This window comes from Carassius carassius, chromosome 22, assembly GCF_963082965.1.
Source record: "Carassius carassius chromosome 22, fCarCar2.1, whole genome shotgun sequence".
Taxonomy (NCBI): Eukaryota; Metazoa; Chordata; class Actinopteri; order Cypriniformes; family Cyprinidae; genus Carassius; species Carassius carassius.
In genome coordinates this window covers 25,072,956-25,093,771 of record NC_081776.1, presented here as the reverse complement: position 1 = coordinate 25,093,771, position 20,816 = coordinate 25,072,956, and the positions used below count along the sequence as shown (strand labels likewise).

Here is a 20,816-nt window from a genome sequence, read left to right as displayed (position 1 = left end):
CATCTAGTGGACCAAGTACTCTGAGGGAATGTTTTTGTCTGTAGGGCACACCAGTGGACTGCCTGACTTTGCCTCAAGCTTGAACTTAAAAGCAGGCTCCAGCTGAAAGACCCTTTTGACCTTCAATATGAAGATGAAGACATCCATGATTTCCTTACATGTGTAGCTGATCTGCCCAAAGACACTGACACTGAATTAAATCGTTAAAAAAAGTTAAACCAATATGTTTTTTAGTTGATTTAACCAAAAAATGTAAATGCTCATTAATTGATACAGTACATCGGCTTAATTTAATGCAAGTTATTTCAACTACACAAGTTTTTTTACCCTGCAGAAACTCTCCTGAAGCTCATATCAGTCTTGTGAGGAATCGATTTTATTCATGATACAAACATCAATTCAAATCTGATCTCAGGTTTATTTCTCATCATGTTTTATTATTTATGCACAAAAACAAAAGAGAAAAATTTATGACATACTTTTCACAAACATAATTCATGAAACATAATTTGATAGTAATAATACAAATAATTGATGTGACTACAATAAAAACACGAATGTAAGTAAACACACACACACACACAAACACACACACTGATCTTACGGTCTACTTTATATGAGGATTTATGACACATTTATTCTGTTATCTCTGTGACAGAAGTTCAGCTGCAGTATTAATGTCATGAAGAGACTCTATAACATTTCACTGTTGCCGATTTATCATGCAGCTCAAAGCATTATGGGTAGAATCTCTCTTCTGTCTCATCTGATTCATCAACACAGTTTCGCTGATGATCCAGAATAATAAACCCAAAACCCAGGATAGAGTGGCTGAGTGAATGTGGTCTGGACTGTGTGGATGAGGTTCATTGTGTTTTCAGAGACGCTGTAGAAGGACAGAGTTCCTGCACTGTGATCCACAAACACTCCTATCCTCCTGATGATGGGCTTCACAGGGAGATCAGTGTGTTTGTTATTATGTATGAATGAGTACATGTCAGGAGAGCAGAACAAACTCCAAGACTGATCATTAGATCCAAAAACAGACTCATTACTTGATCCCTTCCTGTTGATGCTCTTATATGACACTGATATACACACACCTCCACTCCACTCAATTTCCCAGTAACAGCGTCCACACACACTCTCTCTACACAACACCTGAGAACACACATCAAATCTGTCTGGATGATCAGGATATGGTTGTTTCTCTCCCACATGTGTCACCTTTCTGTTCTCCTCAGACAGACTGAGTTTAGTGTATGCTGTGTTTGGATCCAGTGTGAGAAAACAGGCATCTGAACACAAGAACAGAGACATTAATAACAACAAAAATCACTATAGCTATGTGTGTGTGTGTGTGTGTGTGTGTGTGTGTTTGTAGACCTACACTTTTGTGGTCCTGCTCTCATCCTGATCTCATCTCCATAATCCACACTATAAACACACAGAAACACGTTCATAAGTTCACACTCACATATAATCAATAAATAGTATGTATATTTGGTGTGCTGTCCGAGGGGAGGCTCCGAGCTCAGAATACAGCCATAGAACCTCCCATATCCCACGCTGGGACATGAACATTTTTTCCCCCATTTTTTATGAGCTGAACTCAAAGATCTAAGACTTTTTCTATATGGACAGAAAGGCCTATTTCTCTCAAATATCATTCACAAATCTGTGTTAGTAAGCTCTTTTCCTTTGCCGAGATAATCCATCCACCTCACAAGTGTGGCATATCAAGATGCTGATTAGACAGCATGATTATTGCACAAGTGTGTCTTAGGCTGGCCACAATAAAATGCTGCTCTAAAATGTGCAGTTTTATCACACAGCACATTGCCACAGATGTCGCAAGTTTTGAGGGAGCATGCAATTGGCATGCTGACTGCAGGAATGTGCACCAGAGCTGTTGCCCATGAACTGAATGCTAATTTCTCTACCTTAAGCCGTCTTCAAAGGTGTTTCAGAGAATTTGGCAGTACATCCAGCTGGTCTCACAACCACAGACCACGTGTAACCACACCAGCCCAGAACCTCCACATCCAGCATCTTCACCTCCAAGATTATCTGAGGTCAGTCACCCAGACAGCTGCTGCAACAATCGGTTTGGATAACCAAATAATTTCTGTATAAACTGTCAGAAACCGTCTCAGGGAAGCTCATCTACATGTTTGTAGCCTTCATCAGAGTCTCGACCTTACTGCAGTTCATTGTCGTAACCGTCTTGAGTGGGCAAATGCACACATTTGATGGCATCTGGTACTCTGGAGATGTGTTCTCTTCACGGATGAATTCCGGTTTTCACTGTACATGGCAGATGGCAGACAGCATGTATGGAGTAGTGTGAGGTTTGCTGATGTCAACGTTGTGGATTTAGTGGCCCATGGTGGTGGTGTGGATATGGTATGTGCAGGCGTATGTTATGGACAACAAACACAGGTGCATTTTATTGATGGCATTTTGAATGCACATAGATACTGTGACGAGATCCTGAGGCCCATTGTTGTGCCATTCATCCGCGACCATCACCTCATGTTGCAGCATGATAATGCACAGCCCCATGTTGCAAGGGTCTGTACACAATTCCTGGAAGCTGAAAACATCCCAGTTTTTACATTGCCAGCATTCACCAGACATGTCAACCATTGAGTATGTTTGGGATGCTCTGGATCTGTGAATACGGCATCGTGTTCCAGTTCCTGACAATATCCAGCAACTTCGCACAGCCATTGAAGAGGAGTGGACCAACATTTCACAGGCCACAATCAACAACTTGATCAACTCTATGCGAAGGAGATGTGTTGCACTGCATGAGGCAAATGATGGTCACACCAGATACTGACTGGTTTTTGGACCCCCGGACCACCGCAAAATACAGTATAATTGCACATTTTAGAGTGGCCTTTTATTGTGGCCAGTCTAAGGCACAACTGTGCAGTAATCATGCTGTCTAATCAGCATCTTTATATGCCACACCTGTTATGTGGATGGATTATCTCGGCAGAGGAGAAGTGCTCACTAACACAGATTTAGACAGATTTGTGAACAATATTTGAGAGAAATACACCTTTTGTGTACATAGAAAAATGCTTAGATCTTTGAGTTCAGCTCATGAAAAATGGAGGCAAAAACAAGTGTTGCGTTTATAATTTTTTTCAGTATAGAAAAATGTTAGGCATGACAAAGTTTATTTGGGGTGTAAATATACTCATCTAATGTGCATATTATGACATCATCGGGGCGGCAATCTTGAATTTCATATTATTCAGGAAATAGTAGATATTGAATTAATGTTTGAACTTACTTGAATGGTTTTTTTTTTTTTGTCTTTTTATCCTCATTCCAAATTATCAGAAAAGAGGAAACCAACAATAAAACAGGAGAAAGTACTAAGTTATTACTTTATTACTATACTATATAGTAGTAAAACTTCTAGGAACAGCTCTCCTATGGACAGTACGACCAAGTTCACCCCTGCCATCCCCATTAGGCAAAGTGTCGAAATGATCACTTGTTTGTTCTTCGTGAACACCCTTGCCTTGCACAGTGGTACCATTGCACTGCAAAGATGTACCGGGATAAGCACGATTATTAGACGATCGATCGTCATTTGCAAAAGGCAAATATTACCCTTTAGAGTCAGAATCGGCAAATAACATGAACCGAACCGAAGTACTACATGTCTGAATTTAAGTATGACGACATCTCACAATTTTGTGACTTTGGCGCTTAAAGGGGGCTGATTTTTTTCTACACCCACTGTTTGTGTGTGTGTGTGTGTGTGTGTATACATATGCAGAAAATGCAGATTAGAAAAAATAATCACAAAAAACAACAAAAAAAGAAGCTTCGCCACTCAGGTGGCGGGTTAATACCAACTGCGGGATGTCAACACAAGGCTGATGTGACCGGTATCTGTCATGCAGAGAAGCTGTCACCGGACGACCTGTTGATCAATTTCAATATGTTTTATGAAAGACCAAACAAGGTTGACCAGGACAGGACCATTCTTAATCTCCTGGACATAACCTATGTGAAAAGGCAGCGTCTGAAAGTCCTGGACGTTAACAAACGAAAAGACTGGAAACATATCTGTCAAGTACAATCTTTTGTTCCTGACCCCTGCCAGGGCTGTGCAAAATTCAGAATTTTAGAATTTAATTCAGCTCCATTAATGAATTTGAATGGACTTCACCTTACAGGATGTTGAATTGAATTTGAATTGGAATTTCACTAAGTGGAACTGAATTCATAACAATTCAGAGAAATTCATTATCACATATCAGTGAGAATCTAGTTTAATTACTTTTAAAATAAATTTTTCTTCCTAACTGAAGTACAGACACTAACATTGGCGGTACTTTCTAGACTAGACTAGTGCAATTATTAAATATCTTTCTTGTTCCCCCTTTTTTGTTACATATACATGGCTAAAATGTGGCTAATATTTCTATAGGCTAATGAAATAATACTGGCATTTAAAAAAAAAGAAAATTCATTAGGCTATTTTTGGTGCCCCCTCAGCACTTGGTGCCGAGAATGAGAATAGCAAAGACAGAGCCTGTCCTTCAACAAAAAAACGACCATATAGATTGTTTGTGCAAGCACCTTATTACGACCTATATTTATGTTTTAAAGTTAAGCGCCCTCTAGCGGGCTTAAAAATAATAACAATATCGCGTTGCGTCTGTCGTCATGATACCAATCAAAACGCACGTTAATTTAAATGCAATGTATGGGCTTTTTACACCAATCTCACAGTATTTCCTACATATTTTACTAGGTGGCCTATTTGTTCGAATGACCACACCTAACCCCACCCCTAAACCTTACCCTCACAGAAATCATGCTAAATTATGATTTATTTAGCAAATACATTATATATATTCTCTCTGGCTCTCAATGAAGGCGGTCGCATTTTCTCTCCTTCTCCTCTCCCTTACCTTCCCTGCTTTGCTCCTCTTGTCTCGTATACTCTGAGAGACTCTCTCTGCACTGCTCTCCATTTAAAAATCATGGATTTGATAACTGGTCTCTCAAAGCAATTGACACCATCTTTTGGGTTCGGGGGAACCTGACTGCCCTGCCAGAACGTTTCGCAGCTGGCTACACGATGGACACGTGGGAGAGGTGGCAGGTCATGTGTCTGGTGGCACTTTCCGTGGAGGACATTATATCTACCTATTCGGAACCATGATAACAGGTATTCTGCTGATTGGATTAGGCATTGCCCTGGTTTATCGAGGAATTCAGAAAACGGTGACAGCTGTCAAACGCTTACAAGGCTGCCCGTCATGATCGAAGCAGTGGGCAGAGCGGTCAGCATTGAGACTGAGACTATTAACCGCAATATGGATACCAACATGGAGATGAAATGCAACATGCAATTGTAGTATACTCTCTGATGGGTCGTATTTCAGGGATTTGGACAAATGACCTGTATACGCTCTGATGTGTCTTATTTCAGGGATTTGGACAAACGACCTGTACGAGTGTATTGGTTGGAGGGCAGGTTGCAAAGACAGCAATATGATTGCTTCTGCGCTGGTTCGACTTCAGGACAAATTCAGCAGATCCAGGGGACTTCAGCTGTTCGGCGACTCTTGTTTTGGGCAAACATGGTGTCCATGCTCATGGAACTTCGTCAGCTTTTTCCCAACCTTGGCATAGAGCATACCTTTCCAGTAAGGGGTCATAGTTTTCTCCCAGCAGACAGAGTCTTTGGCAGAATTGAGCAGAACATCAGGAAAATTGACACAATTCTGCTACCACCGGAATACCATGACATCCTCCAGCAATTTGGCCACGTTCACGTTATCGGCACAGACTGGGAGGCATTTGATTATAGGTCTGCCACAAAAGAGTGTGTTAAGGCTTAGAAGAGTTTTAAAATCAGTGAAGCATGCATGCTTGACTTGAGTACAAACAAGGTTGGTATAAAGACTGCTTACAATGGGGAGTATTGTTTTAATAGTGTATTAAAGCGGGCAAGTGGTGGGCTGACCTTAAACCTGAGTTACTTCCAAAGCAAACCTCTCTGAAGGCAGCAAAGAAGCGCAATGTGCTGGCACTATTAGGAGCAATAGGTGTGTCTGATGTAGTGAGGGCTTTTTATGATGATGCACTGTATCATGTGGCTGACAATGCAGGCCATAGTGATGAAGACCCAGAGTGATCTATACTCACTCACTGACTCTCTTTTATACAGACACACACACACACACACACTCTCTCGCTGTCCTCTCACACACTCAAAGTACATTTCACATACTATGTGGTTAGTTTTATGTATAGCGACAATGGTCCTACTGTTTACGAGTTTGACACTTTACTAAATTGTAATGTATTACTGAATGACTTGCCTATGAATATTGTTATCATTATTATTTTTTCATGCATATGTAGTGGACAAATTGTTCTACTTGTTACAGGTTTGACACTTTACTAAAAAAGACTGAATGTATTACTAAATAACTTTCCTATTGACTACTGTTATCATTACTATCATTACTTTTACAGGTTCGGCACTGAATGACTATTAACCTAAATGTCTTACTAAATAATTTGAATGTAATGTTAACATTGTTGTAGGTTTATTTAATTAGTAGTATATGTATGGGTGTTATTTTTTAATTATTTGTTTTATGTGGTGGACAATATTGAAACATGAAATTTTAAATATTTATTTTATTTTACTATTTAGTTTGTTACTATTTATTTTATTTGGCTGCTATTTATTTCATGAATTTGCATTTATTTGATTTATAATAATTTATAGCATGAGTCCCTGTTGTCATATGTTGCATGCTCTTTTGTTGTTGTTTTTTATATAAAAAAAGACATAAAACCAACAACAACAAAAAATGGATTTGTACCATTTTGGAAAAAATTTGGGATTTGTAGCGTAAAAAAAAAAACTTGAATTCATAAATCAACAATATTGTCATTTCATTTAGCAATCATTTTTTAACATGTTCAGACTGAGCCAATATACCTTTTTAACAGGATGAAATAAATATTAACAAAATGTCTAGGTAAATAAAAAGTAATTTTCATGAAAACGATTAAAATGGATTTATAGCGTTTTGGAAAAGAGCTCCTCTATTTATAAATTTAACAAAATAAGAGAGATCATACTAAATGCATGTTAATTTTTATATAGTACTGTCCTGAGTAAGTTATTGTACATAAAAGATGTTTAAAAGTCCCGTTCCTCGTGATCCCATGTTTTAAACTTTAGTTAGTGTGTAATGTTGTTGTTAGAGTATAAATAATATCTGTAAAATTCTAAAGCTAATGCCAAGCGAGATATTTTATTTAACAGAATTCGCCTACAAAAAACGACCCGTTTGGACTACATCCCTCTAGTTCCTGCAGTAAACGTCACTAAAACAATTCTTTTGACTAACCTACACCCACATGAATACACAAAAAAGGGGGTGTGGTCTTGTTGCGCTCCGACGGTAAAGAGAATGAGCTACGTTTGTGTTTGTCGCCATGTCGTCTAAACGCTTTCATTTTCATCTCGGAGTCCAATCACCTTTGTTTGGGCTTCCCAAGGGCGCTATACTTGGAGATTAATGGTTACAATTTATGTTTAACTTGGTTCCCAAAAATTATAATCCACATGTAAAACTATGTGCAGCACATTTTGCTGAGGACAGCTTGCTGAGGACAACTTCCTCAATCTCAATCAGTTTAATGCCGGATTTGCATAAAGATTATTCTTGAAAGATGGAGCAGTTCCCTCTTTGTCTGGAGAAGGCGTTGTTTACGGACCACAACCAGTAAGTGTATTTTATTATTTAAGTTGGTGCGTTTAACAGTTTCTTTAATTTATCACACAAAGGGCAACGCTGTTTACCTTTGTTAACTAGATGTTAGGGATGTGCAAAAAAAATCAAATGCGATTTTCATGCGCATCTCGTCAGTAAAAACACTCATGTGATTAGAAGTACATCTCCAGCACGTGCGTTCTTTTACTGTCTATGGTTCAGATCAGGATTGCCAGGTTTTCAAAACAAATCCTACCCACTTCCTTCTCAAAACTAGCCCAATCGCGTTTCCAGGAGTGCAGCGTGCTTTAAGCTGCTTTCGAATCGCAACACAGGAACCGCTGGCACAATCAGAACTCTTCACGTATTTTTGAAGGAGGGATTTCATAGAACAAGGAAGTCATCAGCCCGTTTTTATGACAGTGAAAACTGCGGTATACAGATGAATTGTAAATTGTGTGAAAAATACTGTGTTTTTTTACACGCGAACCATGAACACGTTATATTGCACATTGTAAACACAATCAAAGCTTCAAAAAAGCATGAAAAACGGGACCTTAAAATTTTGTCCACAACACAAGAAATTGCTAAAAATATTAAAATAATCCCATTTAAAAGTTTGGGAACCCTTGGTTCTTAATACTGTGTGTGGTTACCTGGCTGATCCACGACTGTCTTTCTGTTTTGTGATGGTTGTGCATGAGTCCCTTGATTGTTCTGAACAGTTAAACTGAGATCTGTTCTTCAGAAAAATCTTTAAGGTCCTGCAGATTCTTCAGTTTTCCAGCATCTTTGCATATTTGAACCCTTTCCAGCAGTGACTGTATGATTTTGAGATGCATCTTTTCACACTGAGGACAACTGAGGCACTCGGAACACAACTATTAACCCTTTGACGCATATAATCCCACCGGTGTGATCAGTCTTGGCTGGTCCCTGAAGCGTACGATCACACCGGTGTGATTAGAACTTTCAGTGAGTCACGTCATCAACTGCTAAATTTAAATCCGCTTTCGCGCTTTGGCTGGCACAGAGCCAAATGCCAGATCCGAGGCGCTGAGCGCTTGTCATATTATCACACATATTCACTACTTTCAACCATTTAATGCTTATTTAAAGTCTCAGACATTTAAATACACATGTGTACTAGCAAAAACATACATTTACAGTTTGTAAAATATACACTGATGTCTGTGGAAACGGCAATAATGATCCTTACAAATATAATCTGACGACATGTTTTTATTGATACCATATACAGATTGTGTAGGTAACTAAAGTTTACTCTGTTCTTGTCCCAGTGTACTTTTATGTGTTTTCGGGAGGAGAGGATGAATTTGCATGTTGTAAATCCCACAGCTTGGATTCAGCGTGAACTAACATGGTGGCGCCCATCACCCGGCATAGATCAACTAACAAGGTCGATAAAAAAGTGTTTAAACTATCAAATACGTTTTCTTGCATATATTTCAGAATCGGAATATCAGATATTTCATAATATAGTGATTATTTATTACTATATTTTAGTAATAACACAGGAAAAACAAAAAAGCGACAAGCATGACGCATCGCTATGGAAACAATATGGCGATACATTTTAAAATAACGGTTGTCTAAAAAAATTCACGCTGGGGTCTTAGCTAAAATATTTTAAACTCACGTGCGAAAGGGTTAAAAAAGGTTAAAATGTTCACTGATGCTCCAGAAGGAAATAAGATGCATTAAGAGTTAAGGGGTGAAAACTTTTGAACACGATAAAGATGTCCAAATTTTCCCTTTTTTTTCAAATATAGATTTTCTTTCTTCATTTAGATCTGCCCTTCGTAAGCAACAGAAGATAATTGTATGTTTACCGAAACACCAAAATAAGTACAATTTACCTTGATCTTCAAATTCCGAAGGTTTTCTCCCCCAGGTCTTAATGCATATTGTTTTCTGATACATGGATAGTGTCTGTGACGTCACCCATAGGTTTCCGAAGAGCGTTTTTGAAGCCAAAAGTAGGAGGAGCCAGCTGTTGCCATCTTGGCAGTGCGTCACTCCCAGATAATTGAAAATGGGCAAAAAGGCGGGAGCTGGTTAATCATGTGGGCGTGCCCTTAATTATGCAGCACTTTAAGGCTTAATATAATTTAAACAGACATTATGAAAAAATTCATCCCAGTTTTCATTAAGGGCAAAATTAACTATATAGACCAATTTTTTGATCCAGGCTATAAACATGTTTTTTTTCTGCTGTAAAGTTGGGCATTTTAACATGGAGAGTCTATGAGACTGACTCCCTTTTGCAGCCATCCTCTAGCGGCCAGTTGACTAATTACATTTGAAGTCACTTCTGTTAGAGCGTCACAAGAGAGATTGGGAGGTTGCTGCTTGGTTGTTAGCTGGATGATCCACAGCTGGGGGGGGTTTTGTGATAGTTGTTCATGAGTCCCTTGATTGTTCTGAACAGTTAAACTGAGAACTGTTGTTTTTCCCTTGTCCGTTGTTTGTCCTGAACACTTAAACTTCAGGTTCCACATATTATTTGGTTTTTCAGTTTCAGCATTTTTGTGTATTTGAACCGATGCAACAATCGTTGTATGATTTTGAGATCCATCTTTACACACTGAGGAGAACTGAGGCACTCATAGGCATCTATTACAGAAGGTTCAAAAGTTCACTGATGAAAAAATTATGCATTAAGAGCCAGGGGAACGACTATTATCCTAACTAGAAAAATCTTATGTGGGGGCAGACCTATTAAATACCCTCTAGACATCTCTGTTAAAGTTTTTTAAGCGTTTTATACACGATTTTTGCATAATTTCTGCTTTCAAATCGGTTCGTAATGAGAGACGCCTTAACACTGATTTTTCCTTTGAACCACGAAAAACGAAAACTGAAATAAAATGGCCAACTTTTCTCTGCAGATTCTTCTGGTTTGTGCATTGTATATGTTTATATATGATGAAAAAGTCATGCTAACATATTAGTAATTCATAGAAATAATTTAAGCAATTAACTCTTAAATTAACAACTCCAACCTCTTTATTAAGTTTGCAGATGACACAACTGTGGTGGGTCTCATTAGCAACAAAGATGAGACAAAATACAGGAGTAAGGTGAGCCGCCTGGCCAAGTGGTGCAGTGACAACAATCTGTCTCTGAACGTGGAGAAGACAAAGGAGATTGTTGTAGACTTCAGGAGAGCGCACACTCAGCACGTTCCTCTGACCATCAATGGTGCGACTGTGGAGAGAGTGAGCAGCACCAAGTTCCTGGGTGTGAACATCACAGAGGACCTCTCCTGGACTGAAAAGACCGCAGCACTGGCCAAGAAATCTCAACAGCGTCTCTACTTCCTAGAAAGACTCTGCAATGCATAGTGAGAGCAGCTGAGAAGATCATTGGTGTCTCTCTCCCCTCCCTCCAGGACATTTATGGAACATGTCTCACCCACTTCATACACTAGACTTCTGGGTAGATTTCATTTCATTTCAAATCATTGGATTGGCTTCCGGTTTCGGAGAGGACGTTGGCGCACGTTTGGCTGCCACTTCTCCTGCCGTATTTTTAGTTGTTTATTATTTTAATTAATTTTAAACTCTTCTAAATAATTTTAAACTCTTCTGAGTCTTAACCTGCTGCTGGATTTCCATATATTTACCTTTACTGAGCCAGCGTTTTAAAGTGTTTCCCCCTGGTCTATCTGCTGCTGCTCACATCTGGTTGCCGTGATTCACCTGCACTGTCTCTGCCTGTTGCTGCTGTCTCCGTGTGAGATCAAACGAGTCACTGGAGTTGCGTCAAGTTCTCCGTGTGCAATGGCTGTGTAACAACTCTTGGATGTTATCATGCGACTTCATATGATCACCTGGATTATTTGCGATCTGATTTTATCAGGAACCAGCGTAAAGCAGTGGACCGTACTTCTGGACTTCACCATGCTGAGGTACTCTCTCTCTGATCTTTTGTCCCTGGGACACCATTACCGTCCAGATATCAGCGTCATACAAACTTTGCGTTCCATGCAGCTCCTCCGCCGGCCAACACGAGGTCAATAAATAATAAAACGGCACTTATCACTGACACTATCCTTGACAGGAAAATTGATATTCTCTGTCTCAGTGAAACTTGGCATAAAGACAATGACTATCTTAATTTGAACATGTGTGCCCCATCTGGATATAAATATATTGACGTGCCTCGAGCTTCGGGTAAGGGTGGTGGCTTGGCTGCAATATTTGTATCTAATATATCAATTGATGTTATTGATGCTCCTACTGTTTCATCATTTGAATGTCTGGTTTTTAAAGTCAATGGTGCTTCACCTGTTCTTGTGCTGCTAATTTATCGTCCACCAAAACCTAATCCTTTATTTTTTTCTGAGTTTACTGAGTTGCTGACACTTCTTAGTCCACTCTGTCCGTCTATGGTCTTGACTGGCGATGTCAATTTCCATATTGATAATCCAAACTGTGTCAAAACTGCTACCTTTTTGGACATTTTGGATGGTTTTGACTTTAAACAGCATGTTACTTTTCAGACCCATAGGCTGGGCCATATATTGGATGTGGTATGTTCTGCTGGTGTTGGTATCCAATCTCTGGATAGTATCGACATGAGTATAAGTGATCATAGACTTATTACTTTTGACATAAATGTTATGTCTTCACGATCTATTTCTGAGCGCACTATCAAATTCCGTAACATCAAGCACATGGACTTCACTCTTTTTTCGACTTTTGTCTCTGGGCTTCCCACTACTAACTCCGTGGAGCACTATAATTCCATGCTTTCCTCACTTTTAGATGAGTTCGCACCTGTGCGAGAACGGCTTGTTACTTTTAGGAAACCCTGTCCATGGTTACCCCGGATTTACGTTTAATGAAAGCTGCCGGAAGACAATTAGAACAGCAGTACAAAAAATCTGGCCTGACGGTGCACAGGCTTCTTTACACTGAACAACAGTCTGCTTACCATTCTGCTTTGAATACTGCACGTAAGAGCTACTATTCAAGCATTATTGGTAACGCTGCAACAAATACTAAATCGCTGTTTAAGACTGTTGACAATCTTCTCAAACCGACTAAGGCCGTTGTTCATTCTTCTGTTGAACAGTGCAATAAGTTTCTTCATTATTTCACTGGTAAGGTTGAGGATATATAGCACTTTAAATACCATCACTCCTCTTGAGCTAGTTAATATCCAGCCTTCAAACTTCCCAACTACTACCTTTTCAAACTTTGAAATGGTCGGAGATGATTTTATTATAAGTACAGTGAAGTCCATGAACTCTACAACCAGTATTTTAGATCCGGTTCCCTGCTCGGTCATCATGAACTGCCTTGCATCAATCTGCCCTTTTATGACTTCAATTGTGAACTTGTCATTGACCTCTGGAATTGTTCCTCCAGAACTAAAAATAGCTGCCATTACACCAGTCCCTAAGAAGAATGGTTGTGATGTATCTGATTTATCCAATTACAGGCCGATTTCTAACCTCCCATTCTTGGCTAAAGTTCTTGAGCGTGTTGTGACTGTTCAGTTAAATAATCACCTAGCTCTTAACAGTCTCTTTGAACCTTTTCAATCTGGGTTCAGAAGAGGGCATAGTACTGAAACCGCTTTAATTAGGGTCATAAATGATCTTCTTATCACAGCGGATTCAGGTGCATACAGTATTTTGGTCTTGTTAGACCTCAGTGCTGCTTTTGACACTATATGTCACTCTCTTCTGCTTGACAGGCTGGAAAATTGGTTGGGTCTTTCTGGAGCTGTCCTCAATTGGTTTCGGTCTTATTTAACTAAACGTGCCCAGTTTGTTGGCTTGGGTAACTATAAATCAGATACCGTGCCTGTTCGACAGGGAGTTCCTCAGGGTTCAGTACTGGGTCCAATATTATTTAATATTTATATGCTTCCACTTGGGCAGATCATTAGGAAACATGGTCTTGGGTATCACTGCTATGCGGATGATACGCAGATTTACATCACCACTAGTCCTGATGTCCATTGCTCATTAATAGCTTTACGTGGTTGTTTAGCAGAGATCAGTAACTGGATGCATAACAACTTCCTGAAGCTGAATGGCTCCAAAACTGAACTGATGCGGATTGGTACAGTGGCAGCCACACGTAAGGCCGAGCAGATCAGTTTGATTGTTGATTCCTGCACGGTAATCCCCACTTCACAGGTGCGAAATCTTGGTGTCATTTTTGATTCACAATTATCATTTGAAGCACACATAAAACACATCTCTAAAACTGCATTTTTCCACCTGATAAAACATAGCTCGACTTAGACCTTTTCTCTCTTTTGCAGACACAGAAAGGCTTATACATGCCTTCATAACAACTAGGTTAGATTATTGTTATGCCTTGTTCTCTGGCCTTCCAGCTAAATCGTTGAGCAAGCTTCAGTATATACAAAATTCTGCCGCTCGTGTGCTCACTTGTACTTCTCCTCGTGAACACATTACACCGGTTCTTTCACAATTACACTGGCTTCCCGTAAATGCGAGAATTGATTTTAAAATTCTTACTTTAACATACAAGGCACTTCATGGGACTGCACCTATCTTTGTGAACTCATCAGCCCTTATATTCCATCACGCTCTCTTCGCTCTACTAACTCTCTTTCACTTAACCAGCCATCATGCAAGCTAAAGACCATGGGGGAAAGAGCCTTTTCATATAAAGCCCCTAAGCTATGGAATGTACTTCCTCTGCACGTCAGAAATGCACCAACGTTGGATGATTTTAAAAAGTTGATTAAGTCACATTTATTCAAGACTGTCTTTCTATAATGAATTGTTGTATTGCTTTTGGTGTTTTGTTTTACTTTATTTATTACTTTATTACTGTAGCGCTTTGGGTCTAAGAAAAGCGCATTACAAATAAAATGTATTATTATTATTATTACCCGCAAAGCCCTCTGCATCACAGGTGATCCCACTCACCAATCACACAGCTTCTTCAGCCTGCTGCCATCAGGGAGGAGACTGTGGAGTCTCCAGGCCAAGACCAGCAGACTGAAGGACAGCTTCATCAGGGGTGTGATTCTTCCGGAAAAATCCGGAAATCCGGCTGTTGCGATGGGGTGTAGGCGGTTGCGATGGGTCGGGTATTGGTAAACATAATGATTGCTCATCGCTGTCAACGTTTTTTGTGCCTTTGAATCATGTCGTCATGTCACTCCGCAAGTAGTCCAATAATTTGTCACGATTGAAGTTCAAAGTGTACGCGCACCGTTCTGAATGCGCACACACCCAACCATCTACTCACGTGAACAGCTTCAGTTGACTGACGAAGACCGTGAACACGGGTGATTCAATGTAAGCAAATCCAATATATTGTCTTTCATTTTTATATGCAGGTCTAGTAAAATTTAACCAATCAATTGATCACTTTTGTCATGATTCCATAACATTAATGTTAAACGATTCTGGGCTAACTTAGCAAAGTAACGGCATGTTGGTTATTGCTTACTTCTAGCTAGAAAGTTTGGCAGCTTCTACAAGGCTCGAAATTGCCAACATTTTTGTCGCATATGCTCCTGAAATTTAATCTGTGCGACCTAAAAATATATTTGGGAGTAACGTTATATGCGAGGAGCATATGAGCATATCTGTCCACTAATGACTCGTCCGATTTGCGAACTAATGACTCCTTTGAACCGATTCACTTTAATGAATGCTTAAATCTGATCTGGGTCGAGTTACCCAATAACAATGTATCTTAGCTCTGAAGAGCGCTCTCAACGTGCAAGGTTATAAACGCTCGCCGCAATTCCACGTGCTTTTCCCAAAAACTTTACTTGACATGAACGCGTTCTACGTGCTACTTAGGAAGTCGCTGTCCATTCGCGAAATTCGTGCTGATGTAAAGGACACCATAGTAATAAGGAAAACAAAACATCTGGGAAGACAAGAAATGCCCAATAAATGGCAAGTTATTGACAGATTTTTTGGATTTCATCCCTATTTTGCCCAGTCTTTGAAGCATATTTCCCACATTACTCATTTTATGATTTTTTTTGTTCAATCATTTAAATTAGATGTGTATTTAAATTTTTCTTGCCTTTTTTAATTATTTAATTATAAATTCATTTAAACAAAAAACAAGTACAATATTTTTTATCAATTTATCATTATACTATATAAATTATGTCACTGTGTGCGTGTGGTGGTGGGGGGGTGTAAGTACACCGTATAGTTTCCTGCTTTTTTGTCCTTTGTCGATCACACCTATGCTTCATCCATCAGGCTGTCAGGAAGTTGAACTCCCTCCCGAACTTGCCCCCCCTTCCCTCTTCTTCCCCAGGCACCACTGAACTATGACACTTTTCACTTCATTGATTTGCACTATATCTGTCATTTGCCTTGCGCTGCTTTATTTAACTTTATTTTTAATTTTATTATATGCCTTTTTGTTTTTACATTCCCTTATTGTATAGTTGTATCTACATTTTATATTTGATCTAGATTTTTTTAGGCTTTAATGTTAATGTTATCTGTATGCACCGGGGTCTGAGAGTAACGCTATTTCGATTCTCTGTATGTATGTACTGTACATGTGGAAATTGACAATAAAGCAGACTTGAACTTGAACTTAAAACCTTTTTTTGTACTAGATTCAACTTGAATTTCAGTACTATTAATCTGAATTTAAAATCTCTGAATTTAAAAATAAGTTTATAAGTTGAAATGGTAAAATGTCACAGTACTTGTTAGCCTAAATGAACTTGTATCTTATAGTATCCAAAGACCTTAAAAGCATTTTAGCATAAAACTAACAATATAATTAGATTTTTTTTAAATGAACAATTCCTGTATAAAATGGGACAGCAACCTTTATATAAAACATTTTAAAATCGTCCACAGCTGAGCAACATGGGAGGCATGTTCTGCGCAGAGCGTGTGAAGTGAATGTGCATTTACAAAGTCATTTTCAGATGCAATGAAAAAAACTGGATAAAAACATACACAAAACGTGTAAATAGTTAACAACATAGCCTAGATTAGGCCCAGACTCTGTTTCTAAGTATATATTGTAAATTTATTAAAGCACAGTAACAAATTTTAACCAATTAATCATCTATTTTTGTTTACTGCATGCTTTTTTAAAAACACACAAAAAAATAATATGAGGCATGCATAGGTTGCATTTTATTACATTCCGAAATAACAACGGCAGGCCTAATAATGTTATAATGTATCAACAGGATATTCTTAGTTCCCTTCACTTTACAACAAATCCTTTAAATTTAACTAATTTATCAGAACAAGAATTAAAAATATATAATTCTAATGGATAAATATAATTGCAGTATATAATAATATAGACAGCTAAAACAGAAAATACTAAATTTTTGGTCACAAAATAAAGGCATAATTCTAAAATGCAAAGTGTTAGCAGTTTGAAAAAATCAAGAATAATAACAGAGTTAATGAGAGTTATTTGTAAATGCTGGACCTTTTTTTTTTTTACAACGAATTAACCGAAATGAAAACATTTAGCTTTAATCTGTATATATGTATATGCGCCTATTATGTAATGACTGTTTAATAACTATAGAATGCATAAGAGCTCTTTGTGTAAAGGTCTTAAAATCTTTCATGCGTAGACTGTAGCCTCACATTTTGAAATTAACTCACTGTGCATTTTCTAATGGTTGTTAAGGATGTTACAATGTTATAATGTTGTTGTTGTTTTACTTCCTCCTTTCATCTCCTTTAACAAACCAACATTTTACAATTACATTCATTTCGCAATCCATCCCTTTGCGTCATCTTGAGGTAGTTTCGGGAATGATTTTAACACACGCCTGACTTGCAGTTAACACTGCAGCCCTTCTATCTGTTAATCAAAACATAAAACATTATTTACCCCTTTTATATCTGCAAGGTGTTCATTACATATTTTCCATGTGTGTTAACATCAGTAATTATGTTAGTCTAATGTCTGACTTGACTCTTGTTAATGTATTTTGCCCCGCCCCCAAACACATGATTCGACTATTTGTCAAATATCAGCAAGATTCGAAAATTACGATTCGACTATGAAAATCCTTAGTCGGGGACACCCCTAGTATAACTATATATATATATATATATATATATGAATTATCATGCTAATTTAATTATCAGAATGAGCTCCACCTGTGCAAAACTTGCTGATTATCTGAATAAGCTCCTCTCAAACTTTGTTAATAAAACATAATTTAATTTAGATCTGCATTATTCACACACACATTCAGTATATCAGTATTAGTGTTTGACATACTTTAGTATCTGCAGTTTATAGTTTGGATCCTCCAGTTTGTGTTTGAGCAGCTGGACTCCTGATTGCCCTGGGTGATTGTAGCTCAGATCCAGCTCTCTCAGGTGTGAGGGGTTTGAACTCAGAGCTGAAGACAAGTAACCACAGCCTTCCTCTGTGACGATACAGCCAGACAACCTACAGACACACACAGTCAGATCATCTACAGACAAACACAGTCAGATGATCATCTACAGTAACACAGACAGATCATCTACAGACAGTCAGATCAACTACAGAAACATCATCTAGAAGCACACAGATAATCTACATACACAAAGACAGATCATCTACAGACACACAGTCAGATCATCTACAGACACACATCAACATTGTTATCTGTTGACTGTAAATGATCTCTTATATATTCCAAATACCTTAGTATCTCCAGCTGACAATTTAGATTCTTTAGTCCATCAGACAGAAACTTCACTCCTGAATCCTGCAGGTCATTGTTACTCAGATCCAGCTCTCTCAGGACAGAGTTTGAGGATTGTAGAGCTGATGACAAACTCTCACAACACTGAGCAGTGAGATTACAGACAGCAAGACTGTAAGAAAAAAGATCACACATATCACCAGTCAAAGCATCCACACACACATTTATGTATTGTGGGGGCCACATATCAGAACTGCTACATAGTGGGGACCACCCTTTCCTATGATCCAACAGACCTTAAAAAAAGTATCACTTCAGATTACAAATATTTCACTACATAATTATAAACCTGTCACAGTGGCCACTTGTGGGGACATATCAGGTATTGTGTATACCTGGGGTCCGGCAAACACACAACCCGTTTTTGGCTTTTTTGAGAATTGAATCTAAACACACCAAACACCAGTTTTTGGTCATTATGGGGACTGAACTCACACTTAACACCAGTTTTTGGTCATTGTGGTGATCAATCTAAACACACCAAACACCAGTTTTTGGTCATTGTGGGGACTGAACTCACTCACTTTTCAATTGTATAAAGTTATCACAAAGAAGTAAACAGACCTCAACACATTTTAAATGTGTAGTTTTAAAAGCAGTTTGTAAAGAGATAATATACTGTGAATAGGAGCTCCAAATAAAAAAATGCTATTGTTTTATGTGTTCTATTTAATACAGATGTTTAACATTTGACAAACAAGTGATCTTTTATCTGAATAGTTTTTAAAACTCAATACATTAGTAGGTCATTAGTAGGTCAGCAAGTCAATTAACTATTGCATAAACTCTTTCATGCCTGTGTTCAAAGATAAACCTTATGTGTGCAAAAGGACAAAGTAAAATTCATATATCCTTCATGACACATTCTAAACAGTTTCTTAAAACTTAGCACCAATAAGTACATTAAACAACTTTTGTTTGACTTTTGAATGTCTGTGTAAACATTTAGTTAAATGAAATAACTGAGGGAGGGAAACACAGTCTCACCAATAATTTGTCTCTGAAAATTAGCAACCTAATGTCAGCGATACAGTTCATGTTTAAAAGGTGGGGTAAGCAATTTTTTTCAAAAACGCTTTAGAAAACTGATTCAGGCCGAGTAGCAAAACAAACTTGCAGCCAATCTGCAGTAAGGGCATGTCTACTCATGATGTGGAGGAGAGAACATGTGTGTTCAGTGTTCAGTGAACATGACAGACTTTAGCTAGCTGAGAGACAGAAAGATAGAGATGGTAGATAAAAAACAAAAGAGTAAAATGTCTGTGTAACAAAAGAAAGGGTTAAGGCAAAAAGTAGGACCCATGTAGATGTCAGCTTTCCAGCGCTGGAGAGAACTCAAGGAGGGGAAGGCCTGTGATTGGTCGCCGAGGTTGCTTTGTTTCTTCTCGATAGGTGAGTAACAGCATGTCTGCAAAGCACAAGCTAAAGTCTGACTAGTACACTGGACACAATAAAAAAAGCGTTGAAAATCATTTTAAATTTGTGTCAATACGTCATAAATAAAATGCAGCAGCAGGTTTCTGTTAGGGATTTGTCGTGTCATGTCGCACCACATCCACTGTAGACCTTAGATATCTATATATATCTATAGTGTACACAGCATCACTGATTATATTTTGTTGCGCCATGCCACTGCCATGCGTCCGGCATAGACACGGTGTAACATTGGTTTTGCTTTGTTTCACAGAACTAATCATTGCCTGGGTTGCGTACGTATGTGTGGGGTGGAGCTAGACACTTTGGGGCAGGAGTGTGTTTGTTTTTGGGACTTGAAGAATCAACATTGGCTATCAGAATACAATATAAAACAATACCCTGAGAAGATCTAAGATAGCGCCACACTATGGCAACTCGGTTTTGCTCTGTTTGTTTGGTCTACTTGTTGTTTTGTTTGTTCTTGAAATCCTGCGATGGACTCAATCGTTACTCATACACATTCGAGACAATTTTCTGGTTTCACAGTTATTTGTGCTGGACCCACACCCTGATTTCCCTGGGAGATACCCAAAACATTGTCCGAAGAAGAGAGGTAAGCGACGAGGAGCATTGGTTCGGTTAAGACACCGGGGGCACCGGCTAGCCCTCCCGAGCCTTACACTCTCAAACATTCGCTCGTTTTCAAACAAAAAGGACGAACTTACTGCCTTCATTTTTTCCCAGTGGGATTTTTGGGATTGCTCTGCCATCTGCCTCACAGAAACTTGGTTACATGAGCATATCCCTGATTCTGCGCTACAACTGGAAGGGTTCACCCTTCATTGGGTGGATCGCCCCGGTGAATCCCTTAAGCAACAC

General features: G+C 38.7%; 1 protein-coding gene across 5 annotated transcripts in view; it reads right to left on the bottom strand.

Moving 5' to 3' along the window:
• Positions 1 to 404: 404 nt before the first annotated feature.
• The window catches only part of LOC132099127 (NACHT, LRR and PYD domains-containing protein 3-like), a 151,617-nt gene continuing 131,205 nt past the window's right edge, over positions 405 to 20,816 (bottom strand). For all 5 annotated transcript variants that reach the window (XM_059505581.1, XM_059505583.1, XM_059505582.1 and 2 more), the window contains 4 exons: positions 18,460 to 18,633; positions 18,047 to 18,220; positions 1,391 to 1,437; positions 405 to 1,298 (listed from right to left, as the gene is read on the bottom strand). In XM_059505581.1, the coding sequence (XP_059361564.1) occupies positions 775 to 1,298; positions 1,391 to 1,437; positions 18,047 to 18,220; positions 18,460 to 18,633 (919 nt within the window). In that variant the 3' untranslated portion in view covers positions 405 to 774. The remainder of the gene's footprint in view (positions 1,299 to 1,390; positions 1,438 to 18,046; positions 18,221 to 18,459; positions 18,634 to 20,816) is intronic.